This window comes from Hemicordylus capensis, chromosome 7, assembly GCF_027244095.1.
Source record: "Hemicordylus capensis ecotype Gifberg chromosome 7, rHemCap1.1.pri, whole genome shotgun sequence".
Lineage (NCBI taxonomy): Eukaryota > Metazoa > Chordata > Lepidosauria > Squamata > Cordylidae > Hemicordylus > Hemicordylus capensis.
The window spans coordinates 9,869,683-9,887,726 of record NC_069663.1 but is presented as its reverse complement, the minus strand read 5'-3'; the positions used below and the strand labels follow the sequence as shown (position 1 = coordinate 9,887,726).

At 47.1% G+C, this 18,044-nt stretch overlaps 1 protein-coding gene across 2 annotated transcripts in view; it reads right to left on the bottom strand.

Annotated features, from left to right (window-relative positions):
- Positions 1–14,494, bottom strand: part of MAN1C1 (mannosidase alpha class 1C member 1) — a 207,296-nt gene extending 192,802 nt beyond the window's left edge. Inside the window, exon 1 of one of the 2 annotated variants that reach the window (XM_053268110.1) lies at positions 14,344–14,494. Coding sequence is in view for 1 of the 2 variants with exons in the window: in XM_053268109.1 (XP_053124084.1) it covers positions 11,724–12,308 (585 nt within the window). In the remaining variant the exon portion in view is untranslated. The other variant, XM_053268109.1, reaches the window with a different exon arrangement.
- Positions 14,495–18,044: the final 3,550 nt, after the last annotated feature.

Here is an 18,044-nt window from a genome sequence, read left to right as displayed (position 1 = left end):
ACATGCATACACACACCAAAAACTCCCACATTAGTTAACACAGAAAGTTTACATTCTTGCCATGATAAGCTCAAAAGCAGAATGGCAGCTTGCTCAATTACTTATCGGTATAATAAAAAGGTGAGATTCTGGAGACCCAGCTGCTCACCATATCTTCTTGCAATTCAATACTTACAATTCTAAACCTCAAAATAAACTTAGTTTTCAATCACACTAGATTTAATAGGAAATCTTTAGCAAAGCTGCATCTATTCAGGATCCTGTCAGCTTAGGCTAACCAGGAACTGCGAGTTCCCTGAGATCTTTTTTTTTTTAAGTTTAAATGCTCATTGCATCCACACATTACAGTTTTAAGCATGCGCTTAAACATCTTAGATGCACACTGTGATGAAATGGTGCAAAACTACTTTTATGCAGATTGGCTTAGAACTCTTTGGAGCCGTCAGTCATAAGAGGCAGTTAGAGAGTGACAGAAATGAAGTTCAGTAGAGAATGGAGATTTGGGTCCGGGTAGAAACAGTCTCAAAGAGGAGTTGATCCGAGACTCAAAGGATAAGATAGTCTAAAAAAATAAAGAACTGGGTTATTAGGACAGTCTGTAATAAAGACAGGGTTGTGAGGTACAATTTTGGGAAGGAACTGGGTTCGAAGGTGAAAAGCCTTATAAATTGTGTGTCAAGTAACTAAGTACTGAGAGAAGTTCAAATCATCAACTTTGTACCCAAGCAAGATTTCAGCACTACTAATCAACAGTGAAACAAACAAACCTCAGAGAACATCTTTAAATAAATATTATTCTTGTTTCATTTTCAAAGTACATCTGACTGAGTGATTTCTGTAACCAAACCTTCTCATGTCTGCAAAGCCATGTTATCAGGGCAAAGAAACCAACAGAGCTACAGAGGGTTCATCATATAATTGGTGGGAGCAGAAATATGAGTGCACTTATACAAGCCAAAGTAACATCTCAGGTGAAAAACTGAAAATAAACTTTGCACACATTCCTGGCTCAGAATACACACCACAAACACCTACCAAGAAGAGGAAAAAAACATGTGAAGCACTCTTTATTCTCATCTGAAAGTGTTCTGGATTAATGACTATCCTCCCTATACTCTGACCCTTCTGCTCCACTACAGGAATTAGCTGGAAATGAGTCATACACATATTAATTATAGAAGAACTTCTGGTGAAAACTCCATTATACTTCTGCAAACTGAGAAAAAGCTTATCCAGCATTTGAGCATTCATCCCACTAACTTCAGTGCCATCTCAACACCAACTCCCCCAAACTGTGTAACAGGAAGAATCAAAACGTGTTATTTAACCTATGCACTGATACAGACCTCTGCTTCCTCCTCTTTCCTGCAAGCTTTTCATTAATTTTTTAAAACACATTTTATCTTTGCCCAGGAGTTCATTTCCTTCCTCCAGACCCTACAGCTGTTGAAAGCCAAACTCTTTATCTCTCATAACTAGCTTCTTTTCCTGTTTTGCAGTTATCTTCCTAGGTTTGTGGCTCAGCAGGTGGAAAGACGGGGGGGGGGAGAAAAGAGAACATTTAAAAGTTAATGTGTATTGTTTATGATACCTTTAAAAATTCAACTTTGTGATTAAATTCTAATGATGCATGTGCCTTAGGTAGAACTTGAAAATGGGTAGCATCTGAACATTCTGTTTGTATTAAGAATTCAAATATTTTGCTCTCTCCTATATGCATATCCTCTCCAGCTCCGCTCCCCAACATATGATCATGAGAAGATGTCAACTTCAACCACCCTGGCCTTCTGGAAGCAGAGGTGTTGACTACTGGCTTGAAGATTATTGGCTTCTTCAGTGCTGCTTCAGACCACTCTGGAAATAAGTTGGCTCACTAGGCCAACTTAAAACAGATTCTTAAAAAAAAAAAAAAAAAAAGATTACAAAAGCTTTTGTTTTTCAGAGTGATTCTGAAACAGACAGCTGTTTTGCTCGTTTTTATTCATGCTAAATTTTGCTGCTGTTTAGGTATTTGATACTGGGAAGTTGCCCGGTTCAACCTTGCTTTTATTAGATTTTTATCTTAAGGCACTCAAGAGTCTGCTTAGGGCCAGAAAGGCAGGATATAAAATTTGAAAAATAAAAATAAGTTAACTATATTCCAATCACACAGATTAACCTGCAGCTCACACTTGAGCACATCTCAAAGGCAGTGTTCCCTCTAACAGGGATTCCCAGATGTGGGATTCTGGGATTTGTGGCGAGACATGATAAAGGTCTATAAAATCATGCATGGTGTGCAGAAAGTGGATAGAGAGAAATTCTTCTCCCTCTCACATAACACTAGAACCAGGGGTCATCCCATGAAATTCATTGCCAGGAAATTTAGGACCTATAAACAGAAGTACTTTTTCACACAGCGCATAATCAACTTGTGAAATTCTCTGCCACGAGATGTGGTAACAGCCAACAACCTGGATAGCTTTAAGAGGGGTTTGGATAACTTCATGGAGGAGAGGTCTATCAACAGCTACTAGTTGGAGGGCTACAGGTCACCTCCAGCCTCAAAGGCAGGATGTGTAACAGCAGGCATGCCCTCAACTCTTGCCTGTGGCTTCCAGCAGCATCTGGTGGGCCACTGTGTGAAACAGGATGCTGGATTAGATGGGCTTTGGGCCTGATCCAGCAGGGCTGTTCTTATGAGTTATAGAGACTACAACTCCCAGAATCCCCAGCTACAAAGAATTTTGCCTGGGGGTTATGGGAGTTGAAGTCAACAACATCTGGGAATTCCTGTTAGAGTGAACACTGCTTAAAGGTAGCACACATACTACAAAAATCTGCTATCCACAGAGAGTCATTTTATTGATATCACAGTTAGTCCGGCTCAGGTACCACACTACTTGCGGTCTTCTCCCATTCCTTCACTGGATTTAACCACACTTATGGTAAATAGATCTTCTGAATTGTTCACAACAGACACAAACCACAGCTGCAATGCTTCTAGAATGGGTATGTAGTAACGGCCAGAACTGCAGCTTTTGATCAAGGTGAGCTATCCAGATAAACCTGTTTTCCCCAAACCTGGCTACATGCAGACAGGGAAGCAGCGGGGGAAAGCAACCAAACACAAGCAAAGTGATTTGATTCATCACTCTTTAGACAAACAGCCATTTAATGGGCTGGTTCAGATGGAGCAAAGATTAAGCCGTTGCTTCATGCACCATCTCTCCGTCGTGGGAGCACATACTTCTCCCTCTCCGCTTATACCATATAGTACGAGTCACAACCATTTCAGATTGTGCTTAGAAACAAACCAGGATGAGTCACAACATCCAAACTGACCAATCCTGGCTTATTCTAATCTTGGGTTCAAAATAAGTGCTCCCTGTATCAGGGATTCCTAGATGTTGTTGACGACAACTTTCAGCAATCCCACCTGCAATGGCCTTTCACTGCGGATGACGAGGGTTGTAGTCTACAAAATCTGGGAATCCCTGTTATAGGGAACACTGGTTCAGAACATGGCTTATTTCAAGTACTATGGTTAGCATAAGTCAGAATTGATTGGTTCAGACATCACAACCGAGCATGGTTTGTTTCTAACCAGAATTGGAAGTCGAATCATTTCAAATTTTAAAATAACTGATTTCAAATTTTAAAATAACTGATTTCAAATTTTAAAATAACTGATTTCAAATTTTAAAATAACTGAAATAATTCAGTAGAATTATTTCAATTTGCACACAGACAAAGGAAAGGGGAGCACACGTTCCCGAAACTGAGACACAGAAAGCAAAGTCAAAATTTAATCTTGCCCCTGTGTGATATTTGAACTGGCCCACTGCGTTACACCTATAACCACCAGCTGTATTACTTCATTCACTTCTGCTCTATTCCCGTGCAACAATTCTATATAAAAGTAGAAAGGATTCCTATTTTAGAGTCCTCTATAGAGGGAACCAACCAATGCTAGCTTTTTCAGCAGCCCTCCTTCAAGAACGGCCAGATGCACACTCTCCGGAAGCCTTTACAGTTTCCAGTACAGCACTAAAGCCAACTAGAAGCTCACGTGCATACAAAAGCATCCTAGCTCTAGCTTTGCACAACAAAACCAAAACAAAAATTAATCCACAAGCAAACGAATGAAATGAGCCACTAGAGAGGGGAAAAATCAATTCACCATTAATGCTGCATCAAAGCTACATTTCAGCAGACAGAAAAGAAGGCCTTTTCAGCTTTAGGTACCAAGTAGTGACAGAGGCATGGATGCCAACTCCTTTGAAAGTGCTGCAGTACTTTTGTGCTCTTGCATAAGCAAGACCACAAAACGTCAGGTGTTACCAACTTAGCAATACTTCTCTCATCCGTTCACTCAACTTAAAGTGATGCCATGTCCCAGCATGCTCTTAGGCTTGGAAGCCTGCAGCATCTCAAGAAATGAACAGGAGCCCTAACATCCCAAGTGCGCAAGAAACCCAGACGCAGGGGGGCTCTTTCAGTTCCCTGCTGCTATCAACAGTACAGGCAAAGCTAATCTTGGCTAGGCCTGGGATCATAAAGAAAATGAGCACCCTGGGTGTGTTTTGTCTGGTTGCCTAGCAAAGGAGCAAGAATTTTATAACTCTTGCAGTGTTTGCTTGCAAGAGCTGATCAAAATCTCCAGATCAAATAGAATATTATTAAAAGATATAATAAGGTAGGTTATCACCACAATTTGTCACCCTCAAGTTTATTCTGTTGCATTTAAATTTTCCTCTCTGTTCAACCCAAGAAGAAAGATGAAGTAACTGACCGAGGGAATTAATTCTTGCTTCCTTAGATCTAGATACTTTATTAGTATCTATTGCTAACCTGAGGTTTGCTCAGAGTTGACTAGTTACTGTGGCCAAAAGGTGTCATTGATACACTGAGTCCATAGTTCTTTGGTTAACTAGGTCACCCGTCGCTCTTCATCATGTGCAAAGCTGCCAGCCTGTCCTTTATGCACACACTGTGGGTGTTGGGCCATATTCCATCTTTGGTTACATGTGCAAAACCCCCATTGAAGGGAGATTGCTCAACGTCAACATGCATAGTGAAATTTAGTCTGTTTCGCAAAGCATTCTCCCTCTCCTCCCTCAAATGCTGAGTGCCAACATGCCATAGAAAACGGAGTATGGCCCTGTCAGGTTACACGCAGCCGTTTCATTTCCCTGGGGTATCTCCTGTCCATATAATTGAGAAACAAGGATTGCCATAACCAGAGATGGCATGTTTGTGGGTGTGGACATTGGCCAAGATGGTATTTCCCTTTGATGAAGACTGGAGGAAGGGTTTTCCTTTATAGATGGCTTCTCACCAGCTATCAGTTCAAGGCTAGAAAGTGTTCACCTCCAGTTCAGACATGTACCTATGAAACCTTACCACATTTCCCTGAAACACATAGACTGACTCACTCAAGTCTCCTGGAGCTACACGTTGTGCAGGCATCTGGCTGTGATGCAGACAGTTCATCCCTGCCTCCTATGGGTGGGATCCACTGATCTCCAACTGGACCCATAACTAGGCATACACCCCTTCCTAAAACAGGTTAAACCAGCTGAATCACCAACATTATTTTTATTGTTTAAGCGGGGGAAAGGCGAGGGGAGAGAAAATGTTTAAAAGCAGCAAATAGGAGCAAGTAGTAACAGCAGTCAGAAAGAATGAGACACACACAGACAGGACAGAGACAAAGTAAATTAAAAGCCACGTAACAGGCTAAAGTCAACGGTGGGCCATTGCATCAGCTGATGCAATCCTGCTTCTTGGGTAGAAGGTTCATTATGGATTTGGGCTGAACTCCTGGTATCTTTCACCCTGTCAGTTTCTATCATTTTATCCAGTTCTGGTTTCATATATCTCAAAATCGGCCAAACTTCCACCATCTGTGAAGAAACATGTATGTTTCCATAATGTTTTCCCCTTAACATCGATCTAGAGATTATCTTTGCTCAGTTTCATCTTATTATGTCTGGTTAACAGCTTATTAAGATTCGTTCACATATGATCCATGGGGAAAAGAAAAAAAAGGAGAAATGCTGGAGATGTGTGGGCCTTTAAATTGCAGAGCTCCAGAAGAAGAATCCAATTCAGCATGGGGGGGGGGGAATATATATATACACACACACACACATACATACACACACACACACGCGCGCGCGCGCGAAATGTATGTGTGGCAGCTATAATTGAGGTGTAGCTATAAATTGAGCAAATGGGTTCAAAGAACCCGGGCCTCCCCCAGCTTCTGAGGGCCCCCAGAACTCATGAAAAAAGAGTGCATGTTCATATACCCAGCTCTATACTTATGTGCAATACATGACACATATAATATACAGAAAAGAGTGTAATTGGTATGCATTTATCTTAATTAAGAAGCTGCTCTCCACACTTCCTTCTTCATGCATGTGCCACAACTAAACATACATTTGTTTCAGTGCAGAGCCCCCTTTGGACTGGCCTTCTGGGCGGAAGTCCAGTCCTCCGCCCCGGGTGGGGGGCAGAGCGTCATGCTGGGGGCTGGGGTGGCTGCACGGCCCATCTGCCTGCCAGTCTCCTAGCTACCACTAAAGAACCCTCTCGGCCCTCACCGCCCACCCACCCCCTACCCAGCCGTGCATGACAGGAGATTGGAGGGCGGGCTGCAAGTGGGCCATGGGCTGGCCACAGGTGCCCTCAGCACTGTGCACTCCCTCGCCCGGCACGGGCTGGTCACACGGCCTCCCTGGCCCCCAGCGGGACATGGGGGGGGCAGGCTCAGCCCAGCCCACTGCAGACAAGACGTGATTCATCTAATTTAAGCAGCAGGACTGTCCGTGCCAAATTTATTTATTTAACAGATTTGTATACTAACTACCAAGTACCATAGTTTCTAGGCTGTTTATAGCATAAAAAACATTTTTTTTAAACAGTTAACACATATAAAGATCGAATTAAAATACCCATAGAAACACAACAAATAACTAAAAAGCTTGGCTGAAGAAATGTGTCTAGCTGTTTCCTAAAAGCCAACAGGGATGGAGCAGCTCTGATCTCAGCAGGAAGTGTGTTCCACAGCCCAGGGGCAACTACAGAGAAGGCTCACCTTTGAGTCATCACCAGACCAGCCGATGGCACCCTCAGACGAACCTCCCCTGAAGACCTTCATAGGCAGCAGGAAGACATTCTCTTAAATACCGTGGGCCCAAGCCGTTAAGGCAGCCCCACGTAGAGTGCATTGCAGTAGTCAAGCCTAGACGTTACCAGCATGTGCACCACTTCCAGAAAAGGGTGCAGTGGCGAGCTAGTCGAAGCTGATAGAAAGCACTCCTGACCACCTGCGGTATCAGAGAGAGGGCTGGATCCCCAAAAGTACTCCCAAACTGCGAACCTGTTCCTTCTGGGGGAGCATAGCCCTACCCAGAACAGGCATATCTATCCCATTTCCTAAACTGTGGCTTCCTACAGTGAGCACTTCTGTCTTGTTTGGATTCAGTCTCAGTTTTTTGATCCCTCATCCAGTCCATTACTGCCTCCAAGGAGGCATTTAGGGAAGTGATGCCATTGCCTGATGAAGCTGACATGAAGAAGCATATTTGGGTGTCATCAACCTGATAACACCCTGCCCCAAATCCCCTGATGATCTCTCCCAGCAGTTTCATGTAAATGTTAAAAAGCATTGGAGACAAAATGGAGCCCTGAGGGACACCAAACAAAAGCTCTCTCTTTGTATGTAGAGCAGCAGTTTCCAAGTAACACTTTCTGAAATCTGCCCAAAAGGTATTAGCGGAACCACTGTAAAGAAGTGCCCCCTACACCCAGTCCCCGCAGGAGATCCAGAAGGATACCAAGATCAATGGTATTGAAAGCTGCCAAGAGATCCAAAAGGACCAACAGAGTCACACTCCCTCTGTCAATTCCCTTTTGGAGATCATCCATCAGGCCAACCAAAGCAATCTGCACCCCATAACTTGCCCAAAGGCCAGTCTGAAATGGGTCTAGATCAGGGATTCTCAATGTTGGGTCCCCAGATGTTGTTGGACTTCAATTCCCATAATCCCCAACAAAGGACACTGAGGCTGGGGATTATGGGAGTTGAAGTCCAATAACATTTGGGGACCCAACGTTGAGAATCCCTGGTCTAGATAACCTGTTTCATCCAAGACTGCCTGAGTTGAGAGGCCACCACCCTCTCAATCACCTTGGCCAACCACGGGAGATTAGAGACAGGCCTATAATTACCCAACTCTAAGGGATCAAGTGTAGGCTTCTTGAAAAGAGGTCTAATAATTGCCTCCTTTAAACAAGGAGGCATCCTACCTTCCCTCAGAGAAGCATTTATGATCTCAGCCAGACCCTCGCCAACAATCTCCCTGCTTGATAATATAAGCCATATTGGACAGGTGGTAGGGTGCACAGTTCCAAGCAGCTTTTGCACATCCTCAGAAGTCACAACTGAAACGGACCCAATATAACCACAAAAGAAGAGTTGCTGGATACGCCAGCAATGTAATCCAGGTCGGCTCGAATACAAGAGATATTGTCCATCTTATTTATTATTTCTCTGTGTAAACCGCCCTGAGCCATTTTTGGAAGGGAAGTGTAGAAAGCGAAATAAATAAATAAATAAATAAATATTGTCCACACACAAAATCATTAAAAGCTTCACAGAGGCTAACTGATGGTTCCAAAGCCAGAGCGGAATGGGCCTGTATAACTTCCCTCGCCACCCTCGACAATTCTGCTGGACACGAACCTGCAGACACAATATGCACAGCAAAGAATCACTTCTTTGCTGCACGCATTGCCAGAGCATAGGTCTTCAATTGTGCTCTGTTGGATTTGAGCCGGGTCCTTCTCCACTTGCGCTCTAGTCTCGACCTAGCCACTTCAGCTCCCTTAGTTCTTCCATATACCATGGAGCTCATTTAGAAGCAGGTCGGAGAGGACAGTTAGGAGTGATTAAGACTATCACCCTAGTGAACTCATTATTCCAAATGTGGTATGTACAGGTCAGTGGGTAGTATCTTATTCATAATTTCTTCTAAAAATACCGAAAGAAAGGTTTCCAGCTCCCCCTGAGCATGTTTTGGTGTAAGAGGTAGTGTATTGCAGCTTATCTTGCCGGTGGGGGGAGGCCTTAGGTCCAGGCTCCAAAATTACCTAGGTACACCTCTGTTTCAACAAAATGACTGTATTAGTGAACAGGAGCCTAGGGGGACTCCTTTGTACACAGGAACCTAGGGTAGTAAAAATGGTGAGGTGGCAGAAGAAGCCAAAGAAAAATGAGAAACGGGAAAAGCAGAATGACAGAACATTAAATGATATGGTAAAGGAAAATGAACAAGTAACGGGGCAATCCTAAGCATATTCACTCAAGAGTAAGTCCCACTGGTTGACATCGTAGGTTTACTCAAGGAAGTCCCATTGAAATTAAAAGAGGACATGTTGTGCATGCCTAACCTGTTAATTTCAATGGGACTTTCTCAAGTAAACTTAGGATGTCAACCACTGGGTCCAAAGCTGCAATTTAATGCACTTACCTAGGAGTAAGTGGAGGAGGACATAAGCTAGGAGTAAGACAAGCTAGGCAATACATTTATCATGCAACTGGTTGCTTCTGTGCTATTTTTAAGTTTAGAAATAGCATCTACAGGGGGACCAGTCATGGCTGGGAGAGGCTTTGGCCCACCAGAGTTCCAATAAGGACAACTCCTAAGCACCAAGAAAGATTGGGTCATAGCCTCCTATTTTTATACAATCTATTCACCAAAACTTCGCTGGGCATTTACAAGAGTTCGCCTGAATGCTCTACCCTCAGCGATATTATCAGGGAAATTTGAGAGAAAACCCTATGAGGAGAGACTATGCCCTTGTGGATCTGCTCCCGAAACATTGATGCATTCACTGTTATATTGCCCACTTAATAAAGAGATTTATTTTTATCCCAGTACCTGAAAGGTCTCAAAAGCCACTCAGTGAAGACGATTCTTACATGTTTATTAGAAGATATATACCCAAGAATATCCTTGGCGGTTGCCAAATTCTGTTATACATTGATCAAACTAAGAGAGGCTAGAGCACAGCAATCGGTTACTGTCAAAGGTTCTTGATTTTATGTATCTGATAACATTTTAGATTTTGTTTTCATTTTTGTTTTTTCTCTTTACTGAGTATATTCTGTTTCTATTGTTGTTTGATCTAAGATCATAAACAAACAACTAACTAACTGTATCTTCTAGCTTATGTCCAAGCCCAACTGAAATTAGTGGGACATCTGAGTAAACATGTACTGGATAGTTTTCCTAGGAAGCACAAAGAGGCAGACAGAGAGGATATGAATGGGGAAAGCCCTTGAGAGCAAAATGGAAGGTACATCATAAAGGAGAAAGAAGTGGAAACATGAAGAGGGAGGAATGAACATAGGACATAAGAGAGGAATAAAGTAGGCAAGAAATGCTGACTGTAAGGAAGAAACGGAAGCAATAGGGACTTGAAGTGACGCTTGAAAGGGTCATGGGGTGGAAGGCATAACCCGGGAAGAATGAGGGAACAAACCAGAACATAAAAGCAGGTTATATATCCAAGGAACGGAGTGAGTTCACCATTGCTTAATACAAATTTACAAGTCATTTCACAATTTTAGCAGGTATGCATTACTACCCTATGTTGCACACCCACAAAAATCCATAGCGGTTGATGTGTCATTTAAAAAACCTCATATATACTGTACTACAGAAACACACCACAGGGAGCTACAATCACCCCTGGCTCTCCAATATGGGCTTCCACAGTAGCTTAAAAATAAGACAGGCATTCACGTCAAAAGTCATGGTGCATGCCAGCAGGTACAATGCACAAGTCCATAAGGTGCACCTGCTAAAATGAGAACATGCAAAGTGGCCTGAAACCCCATTGTTGATTCCAGCATTTCCACACAGGTAGCACACAAAGCCACGTAAGCCTTTGCAAAAGCAGAACTAGGCAGAAGCAGCAGTAATCGTTATTCCAGGTTAATCATCATCTTGTTTGAGTTCTGGCTGCTGGTCTGCTTTTATCTACGCTCTCTTTTATTGCATTTTAGGATTATTCCCTCGCTTTTATTTATGCTTTTATTGTATGCTGCCCTGAACAGCAGTGTGCAGGAGAGGCGGGATATAAATATTTCAAATAAATATTTTTTAAAAAAACTAAATACATCTGGATATATTCAAATAATGAGGATGGGGCAGGAGAGGGAAGTTGTGGAGAGCTCCCACGAACAGCCCAGCATTTAAGGAGCAAGGAGAGCAGGGCTGAAACCTTAGCTTGAGTTCCCCGCGGAAACCTGTTCTCAATCTGCCAGGGCTCAATGCCCGATGCAAAAGTAAACCTCTGGACATGTGCAGAGTGCCCCTTCCTACTCATCCACAAGCAGAGCTACAGAGGATCTCGGAAGCCCCCGATCAGGCTCCCGCCGCCCTTCGCTTGCCTGCCTAGTGTGCCTAGGGACAGATGTTACCTCCTCGGAGTAGGGACCTAGTATTTGGTCAACCCGCCCTGCACAACAGCAGCAACAGCAGCAGCCCAACAACCATCACCGAGAAAATCAGCGTCCTGCTGGCGGCGGAGCAGCAAACCAGGCAAAACCGAAGGAGAGCGGGGAGGAGGTTCAAGGTGATGGAGAGAGACAGAGGAGCAAGCGGCGGCGGCGGCGGCGGGAGAGAAGCCGGTCTGGCGGCGGGGCGCCACGCTCAGCTCACCTCTTGGATTTTCAGCCGCCGGGCGCGGTTCTCGGGGTCTTCGGTGCCGCCTTTCCTCCTGCCCAGCACCGGGTGGCGAAGGCTGCGGCGGAACGCATCGTAGTCGAAGCGGAACGGGGCGCGGGTCTGCCTGAGCGGAGCTGCCGCCGCCGCCGCCCCGGTGCCCGCACCAGCTGCCTTCTCCTCCCCGGGCGGCCCCTGGTGGCGGCGTGGTGGGCTGTGGCGCTCCCGTTTGGGGGAAACAGCGGCGGCGGCGGCTGCTCCTGCGACCACCGCCGGCGGGGCGGGGGGGAGTTTGGGGTCCCTGAGGCGGCGAGGCGGCGCGGCAGCGTCAGGCAGGCTGGGGGCGGCCTGGCGGCGCTCGGGGTCCGGCGAGGGGCTGCGGGGCACTTCGGGCTCTCCGGCTCCGGCTCCCCGGCGGGGCAAGAAGAGGCGCTTGAAGCGGGAGGAGTCGGGCAGCAAGAAGAGGGCCCCGAAGCAGAGCGTGAGCAGGCCCGAGAGGAAGAGCAGGAAGAGGAACTTCTGCGGCAGCCGCAGCCCCAACGCCGAGGGCGGCCAGCCGGGCAGCTTCCGCAGCAGCAGCATGGACGCGCCGCCGCAAGGCCCGGCAAGAGGGGGGCACCCAACGCCGCCGCGCCACCCAACACCACGGCCCTGCCACGCCGGAGCAAGGCCGCCCGAGGAGCCGGGAGGAGGCTGGCAGGGCAGTCGCAGCAGCAGCCCCAGCCGCGAGGTGGGAGACGGGTCGCGGGGGGCGACCAGCGGAAGCGGAGTCCGAGGTGTTCCCGCCGGCCCCTCTCGGCAGATCCAAGGGGGAGATTCGGGGACGGGTGGGGTGTAAAAAAAAAAAGAGAGAAGATCGATCCTGGCTGCCGGGCGGGTGGGGGCCGCTCCTTCGCCCCGCCTCGGGTTCGAAATGGGCTCGCTTAAGAAAAGAAGCCGACACGTGTGTCTCAGCCTGGTCTAGACAGCCGGGGAGAGGTCACCGGGAAGAGGCGCAGGCAGAGCGCCCCGGCGCGCGGATGGGCTGCAGGGCTGTGCGGCGGGCCCCTTCCCGGGAAGAAGAAGAAGAAGTTCTCCGCAGCCGTGCGCCGGGTTGCTACTCCAGCTGGGCAAGAAGTTGAGTAGTTGTTGGGTGAGATGCTCAGCAAAAAGAAAAAAAGAAAAAAAGCAAACCACTCACCAAAAAACCCCACACAGCAGCAGCAGCGGCCGCCTCCCTCTCCTCCTCCCCCTCCCCTTCCTTCCTGCCCCTTTGCGCTCTCAGACACCCGTTTTGAAGAATTCTCCCGTTCTGGCACGAAGGTTACAGCCGAGGCGCACACAGCTGCCTCCTGGGGTCCTAAGGAAGCAGATGGGGGCAGCCGCCGCCGCCGCCGCCAGAGGGGGGAAATGGGGTCTGGTGGCTCTCTCTTTAAAAAAACCACACAAAAAAACTTCGTCCACGCCTCGCTCCCGCCTTCCCTCCACTGCTGCCTCTAGTAGGCACCAGGGGTGCTGTTTTCGGGCGGGTTCAGGGGCAGAACCAGATGGGTGATGGGTTCGTGATGCAGCATTTCTGCTGGAAGGGACCAGAGGCGATCAGCTTCTTGTCCCACCACGGCGCTGTCCGCAGCCTCCCGCCGCCAGTCGCCCTCCTCTCGCCAGTCTCTCTGTCCAGGCTCGCCATCAGCTCTCGCCTTTCGCAAGGCGCATCCTCTAGGCTTCCCAGAACGAGCTTTCCTGGTAATAATCGGTCGGTTCCTTAGGGGGAAACCAGGCATCCACCTCCTCCTCCCCCACTTCTCAAGAAGGGGGAGGATCCACACGGCCGGAGGAGGGAACGGACGGCGGGGAGAGGAACACACACACACACACACACACACACACACACGAACTCTCGCTGGAAGAGTCCTCGCGCTCCTCTCTAGGCAAGCCGCCTTTATTTAAGTCGGTTGCAAGCCAAATAATCCAGTGTTTGGTGTGGTTTTTAAGTCGTCAAGGAATTGCCTTCTTCAGTCGTACGTACGAACATCTGGCAGATTTCATCCCGACTTTCTCGGCTCCTCCTCCCCGGAGAAGAAATGATTCACAACTTTTTCTTCTTTGCTCATTGGGTGGAAGCAAACAGCCTCTTTTTTTTTTTTTTTTTAAACAAAAACCCTCGAGAGAACAGTAGCGTTGTCGTGCAGCTATAGTCTGGATTCCATACCTCTCCTTAAAAGCGAGGGGCCAAAAAGAAAAGTGCATTTCATTATTTCGCCGGCTAGCCCTGAGCGTCCATCCTTGATGCTTCTCCCCCGATCTCTGCCTTTCTCTAAGGCACTGAAACCTCTGTGCATGGGGAGCGGGAGGACGATGTTTCTGCCTCGCTTCGCCCTTTACTGCCAGTGACTCTTTAAGTGCCCATCAGATGAAGGGAAAAGGCTGCTGCCAAGAGAACATTCCAGGGGTAGCGGCCCTCTTGCAAGGCTCTCGCGCTGCCCATGAAACAATTAAAGGGCTTGCACCTCCCTGAGACTACCGGGCTCATTCAGGGCAACTAGAACCCTTCGCTAATAACGCGCTCTTACAGAAAGCGGGGGAGGGGCCACCAGATTGCAACCATCCTAACGCTGCTGGGCAGCCCTCCAATACCTACTATTGCCCCCTCCGCAGCTCAGCTCCTACTGCGACGACAGCTGCGGATCCAGCCGGCCCCGCCTCCTCCGGCAAAGCCACGCCTCCACGCATAGGCCACGCCTTACACATCTCGCCACGCCACGCCTCCGTTCAGCCGCCGAAAGGATGCTCTTCGCCAGAGGAGGATAGGACGTGCGCGCAACCGCTGTCTGCTCCGACGCGCGCTTCTCCGCCCCCGCCCTGCCCCATTCCGCTATTGGCGCGATGGCTGCGGCTGCTCCTCCCTGGTTGGGAGCTCTCGGACTGTCACTCAAGCACGAGCCCCCACTCGTTTTGTTTACCACAAAGGACGGCTGGAGCTTCTTCCAATCGCAGGCGATTGGTTCTCAATGCCCTTCTCTTCTGATTGGCTCGAGATCGTTCAAATGGAAGAAACGAGGTCCCGGAGAAATTGATGGAGCATTGCAGGGGCAAAGCGGGTGCCGGTCCTCTGGAAGAGGCAGGCACGTGGATATTCTACAAGGTGTGTGACTAGGTGCATGCATGATTTCTTTTCCTCCAAGAGCCGCGCACCTAGCAAGCTTTTGATTAAAAATCAACCCACCCCCACAACATACCAAGTAGGCGGAGGTGCTCCTAGGGAATTTTGGAGCCTAGACCTAAAGGCCTTTTGCGCACCCCTCTCCCACCACCCCAAGATAAGCTGCAAATTGCACTACCTTTTACAACAGAACGTGCTCAGGGAAGGCTGGAAACGTTTTTGGTTTGTAATTTATGAATAAGATATTCCCCACTGACCTGCACATACTGATGTGCCTAAATGCACCTTTCTGGGTTCTTGTCAGGACTCTTTTTATAAGAGTAACCAGACACAGGAGAAACATTTCCAAGGCTTTATTATTTTGTTCTGCTGCAGACAGAGGGTACCAACTGATTCTCACCAATCTGGGACCCTGAATTACAATTTCCATAAGTTTTTATACCTTTTAGTATACAGTTTACACAAACATTGGCCACACAACAATAATTAAACAGGCTATACCTTATCAGCATGAATCACAGACTTCTGTCTCCTCACTAAGACATCACTTAATCATTACAAGACTCTTGAGTTTCTGTTAAGTTAAACACATGTACCTAAACACATACACAAGTATCACCTTTTGTGGATTCAAATACATCAATACCACATTTGGCATGGATAGTCCTGCCACTTAAATTAGCCGGATGCACTGTTTTATTTACACCAGAGCATGCTCAGGGAAAGCTGGAAACCTTTTCTTTTCTTTTCTTTTCTTTTTAGAAGGAATTATGAATAAGATACTCCCTGCTGACCTGCACATACCACATTTGGCATGGATAGTCTTGCCACTTAAATTCAATGAATTATGTCTTGTCTGCAGTGGGCTGGCCTGGGTTTGCGGGCCCCCAAAATGACCCACCAGGGGCTGGGGTGGCTGCACTTGTGGCCTGCCCACCAATCTGTTGCCCACCCAGCTGACCAGAGTTTTTTTTAACCTGCTGTGCCTGCAGAAGCTAAGCACTCCCATCTGCAGAGAAATCTTGTACTACTACTGCAGCATGCAAACATTACACATACACTTAACATTTGCATATGGAACTTATCAGGTTGCTTAATATGCTGTCTCAGAAGACAAGCAAAGGCTGTAGGTGCTGTTGATTGTATATTAGGGAATTAAATGCCTTACATGTCTGAAGCTGGGTGCTCTTGGGCAGGAAAAGCTTTCATCCATAAATCAATATGATCTTCCCTACTTCAGCCAATTAAGTGCTTTCTGATCAAAACATTCCATCTTCTGTGATTTTCTCTGATATGCTGTTATTAAAGATACACTAGCTCTGTCCCCTATTGCATCTGTTTATCCTACTGACTAAGGTGTTCTTGTCCACACAAACCACTTGATTCTGCCCCCATCATGCAAATCAGTACAATAGTCATCCGACAGCTTTACCTATTTCAAGGGTGCTGAACAGGGGGTACTTAAAGGGCTTCTAGGGGTACTCAGAAGAACCTATGCCTCCTCACACGGCACTATTGGTTCCCTTTCTGAGGAGTGCCAGCTTGAAGCCCTTAGCTAACATGTCCTCAGCAATGTGTCCACTGCAGGATGGGTTTGAAGACCCTTCTCCTCTGTGCCTGATTTGCTGCCTACATGCTGAAGTTCATGTAGCCCACCCCTCAGCCTAACTGACAGGCTTCCCTACTGAAATTAATAGGACAGCTAAACTTGTTTCATTAATTTCAATGGGAGCACTCATGAGTCACTTAGTCCGGATGTAAGCCTGTGATTGGAGCAGCCTGTCTCATAACTGCAACATTTAAATTTGTGTACACACACACACACACAATCTCTATGGGTTAGTTGAGCTGAAGGTTTGTGACAGAAAGGGTACACTTGTTTTTAAAAGGTGGGAACTCCTGATCTATTTTATTTACTCTAATTATTCAAGTGTCAATACAGTATTGAAGTGTACACCTAAAAATGGAATAGATGAATGGGACAATTATGTCTCATAAGCATTCTGTATTTGTATGTATATTTGCTGCTTTAGGGTTGGCTGCAGTTCTCCAAATGTGGAAAACAACTCCATGTGCCATTGAAAGATGGAAATGCCCTAAGCCACTGCAACACATTGAAGTCATTCACACAATCAGTTTCTGTTCAAACTGGGGTTGGGAGCTGTGTGTACTCCCAATTTTTGATTGTGTGGAAGCAAGGTTAGAGGAAAACCTGGGTAGAAGTGATTGTGTGGAAGCAAGGTAAGAGAAAAAGCTACCCAGGTTTTCCTCTAACCTTGCTTCCACACAATCACTTCTACCCAGGTTTTCCTCTAACCTTGCTTTCACACAATCAAAAATTGGGAGTATACAGAGCTCCCAAACCTGGGTAGAACACAGTTTTCGATTGTGTGAATGACCTCATTGCCTCTCAGGACCACTCAAGCAGGGCAGAGAAGCCCCTCCGATGACAAATGTGGGGTTATCCTTAAAGAACAACATATAATTGCTTTTTAGTTTAATGTTATGTCTCCCCATGGGGGTGCTACTTAGATTATCTGCATCAGGTACCCAGTAGTCTGGGGCTTTATCTGAGAAGAGCTGGTCTTGTGGTAGCAAGCATGAATTGTCCTCTTTGCTAAACAGGGTCTGCCCTGGTTTGCATCTGAATAGGAGACTACATGTGAGAGCACTGTAAGAGATTCCCCTTAGGGGATGCAGCTACTCTGAGAAGAGTATCTGAATGTAGAAAGTTCCAAGTTCCCTCCCTGGCAGCATCTCCAAGATAGGGCTGAGAAAGACTCCTGCCTGCCACCTTGGAGAAGCTGCTGCCAGCCAGTCTGTGCAGACAATACTGAGCGAGATGGACCAATGGTCTGACTCCAGGGGCGGAGCTACCATAGGGCGAATGGGTTCAAAGAACCCAGGCCACACCCAATCAGGGGCCGCGCTTCGCGGCCCTGACACGCCCCCCCCGCGTCTGACATCAGACCCGGGGGTGCTAGTTTAGCACCCGAGCAGGGGCCACATGGCCCCTTCGGGAGCTAAACTAAGGCAGAGAAGAGCTGCTCTTGGCTACGCTGCGAATGCAGTGCCAGACTAAGTAGCTCCTGAAGGGGCCACGCGGCCCCTTCAGGATTTAAACACCAACTCCCGAACGGAGTCTCAAGGCTCTGTTTGGGAGCCAGACCATGTCCCCT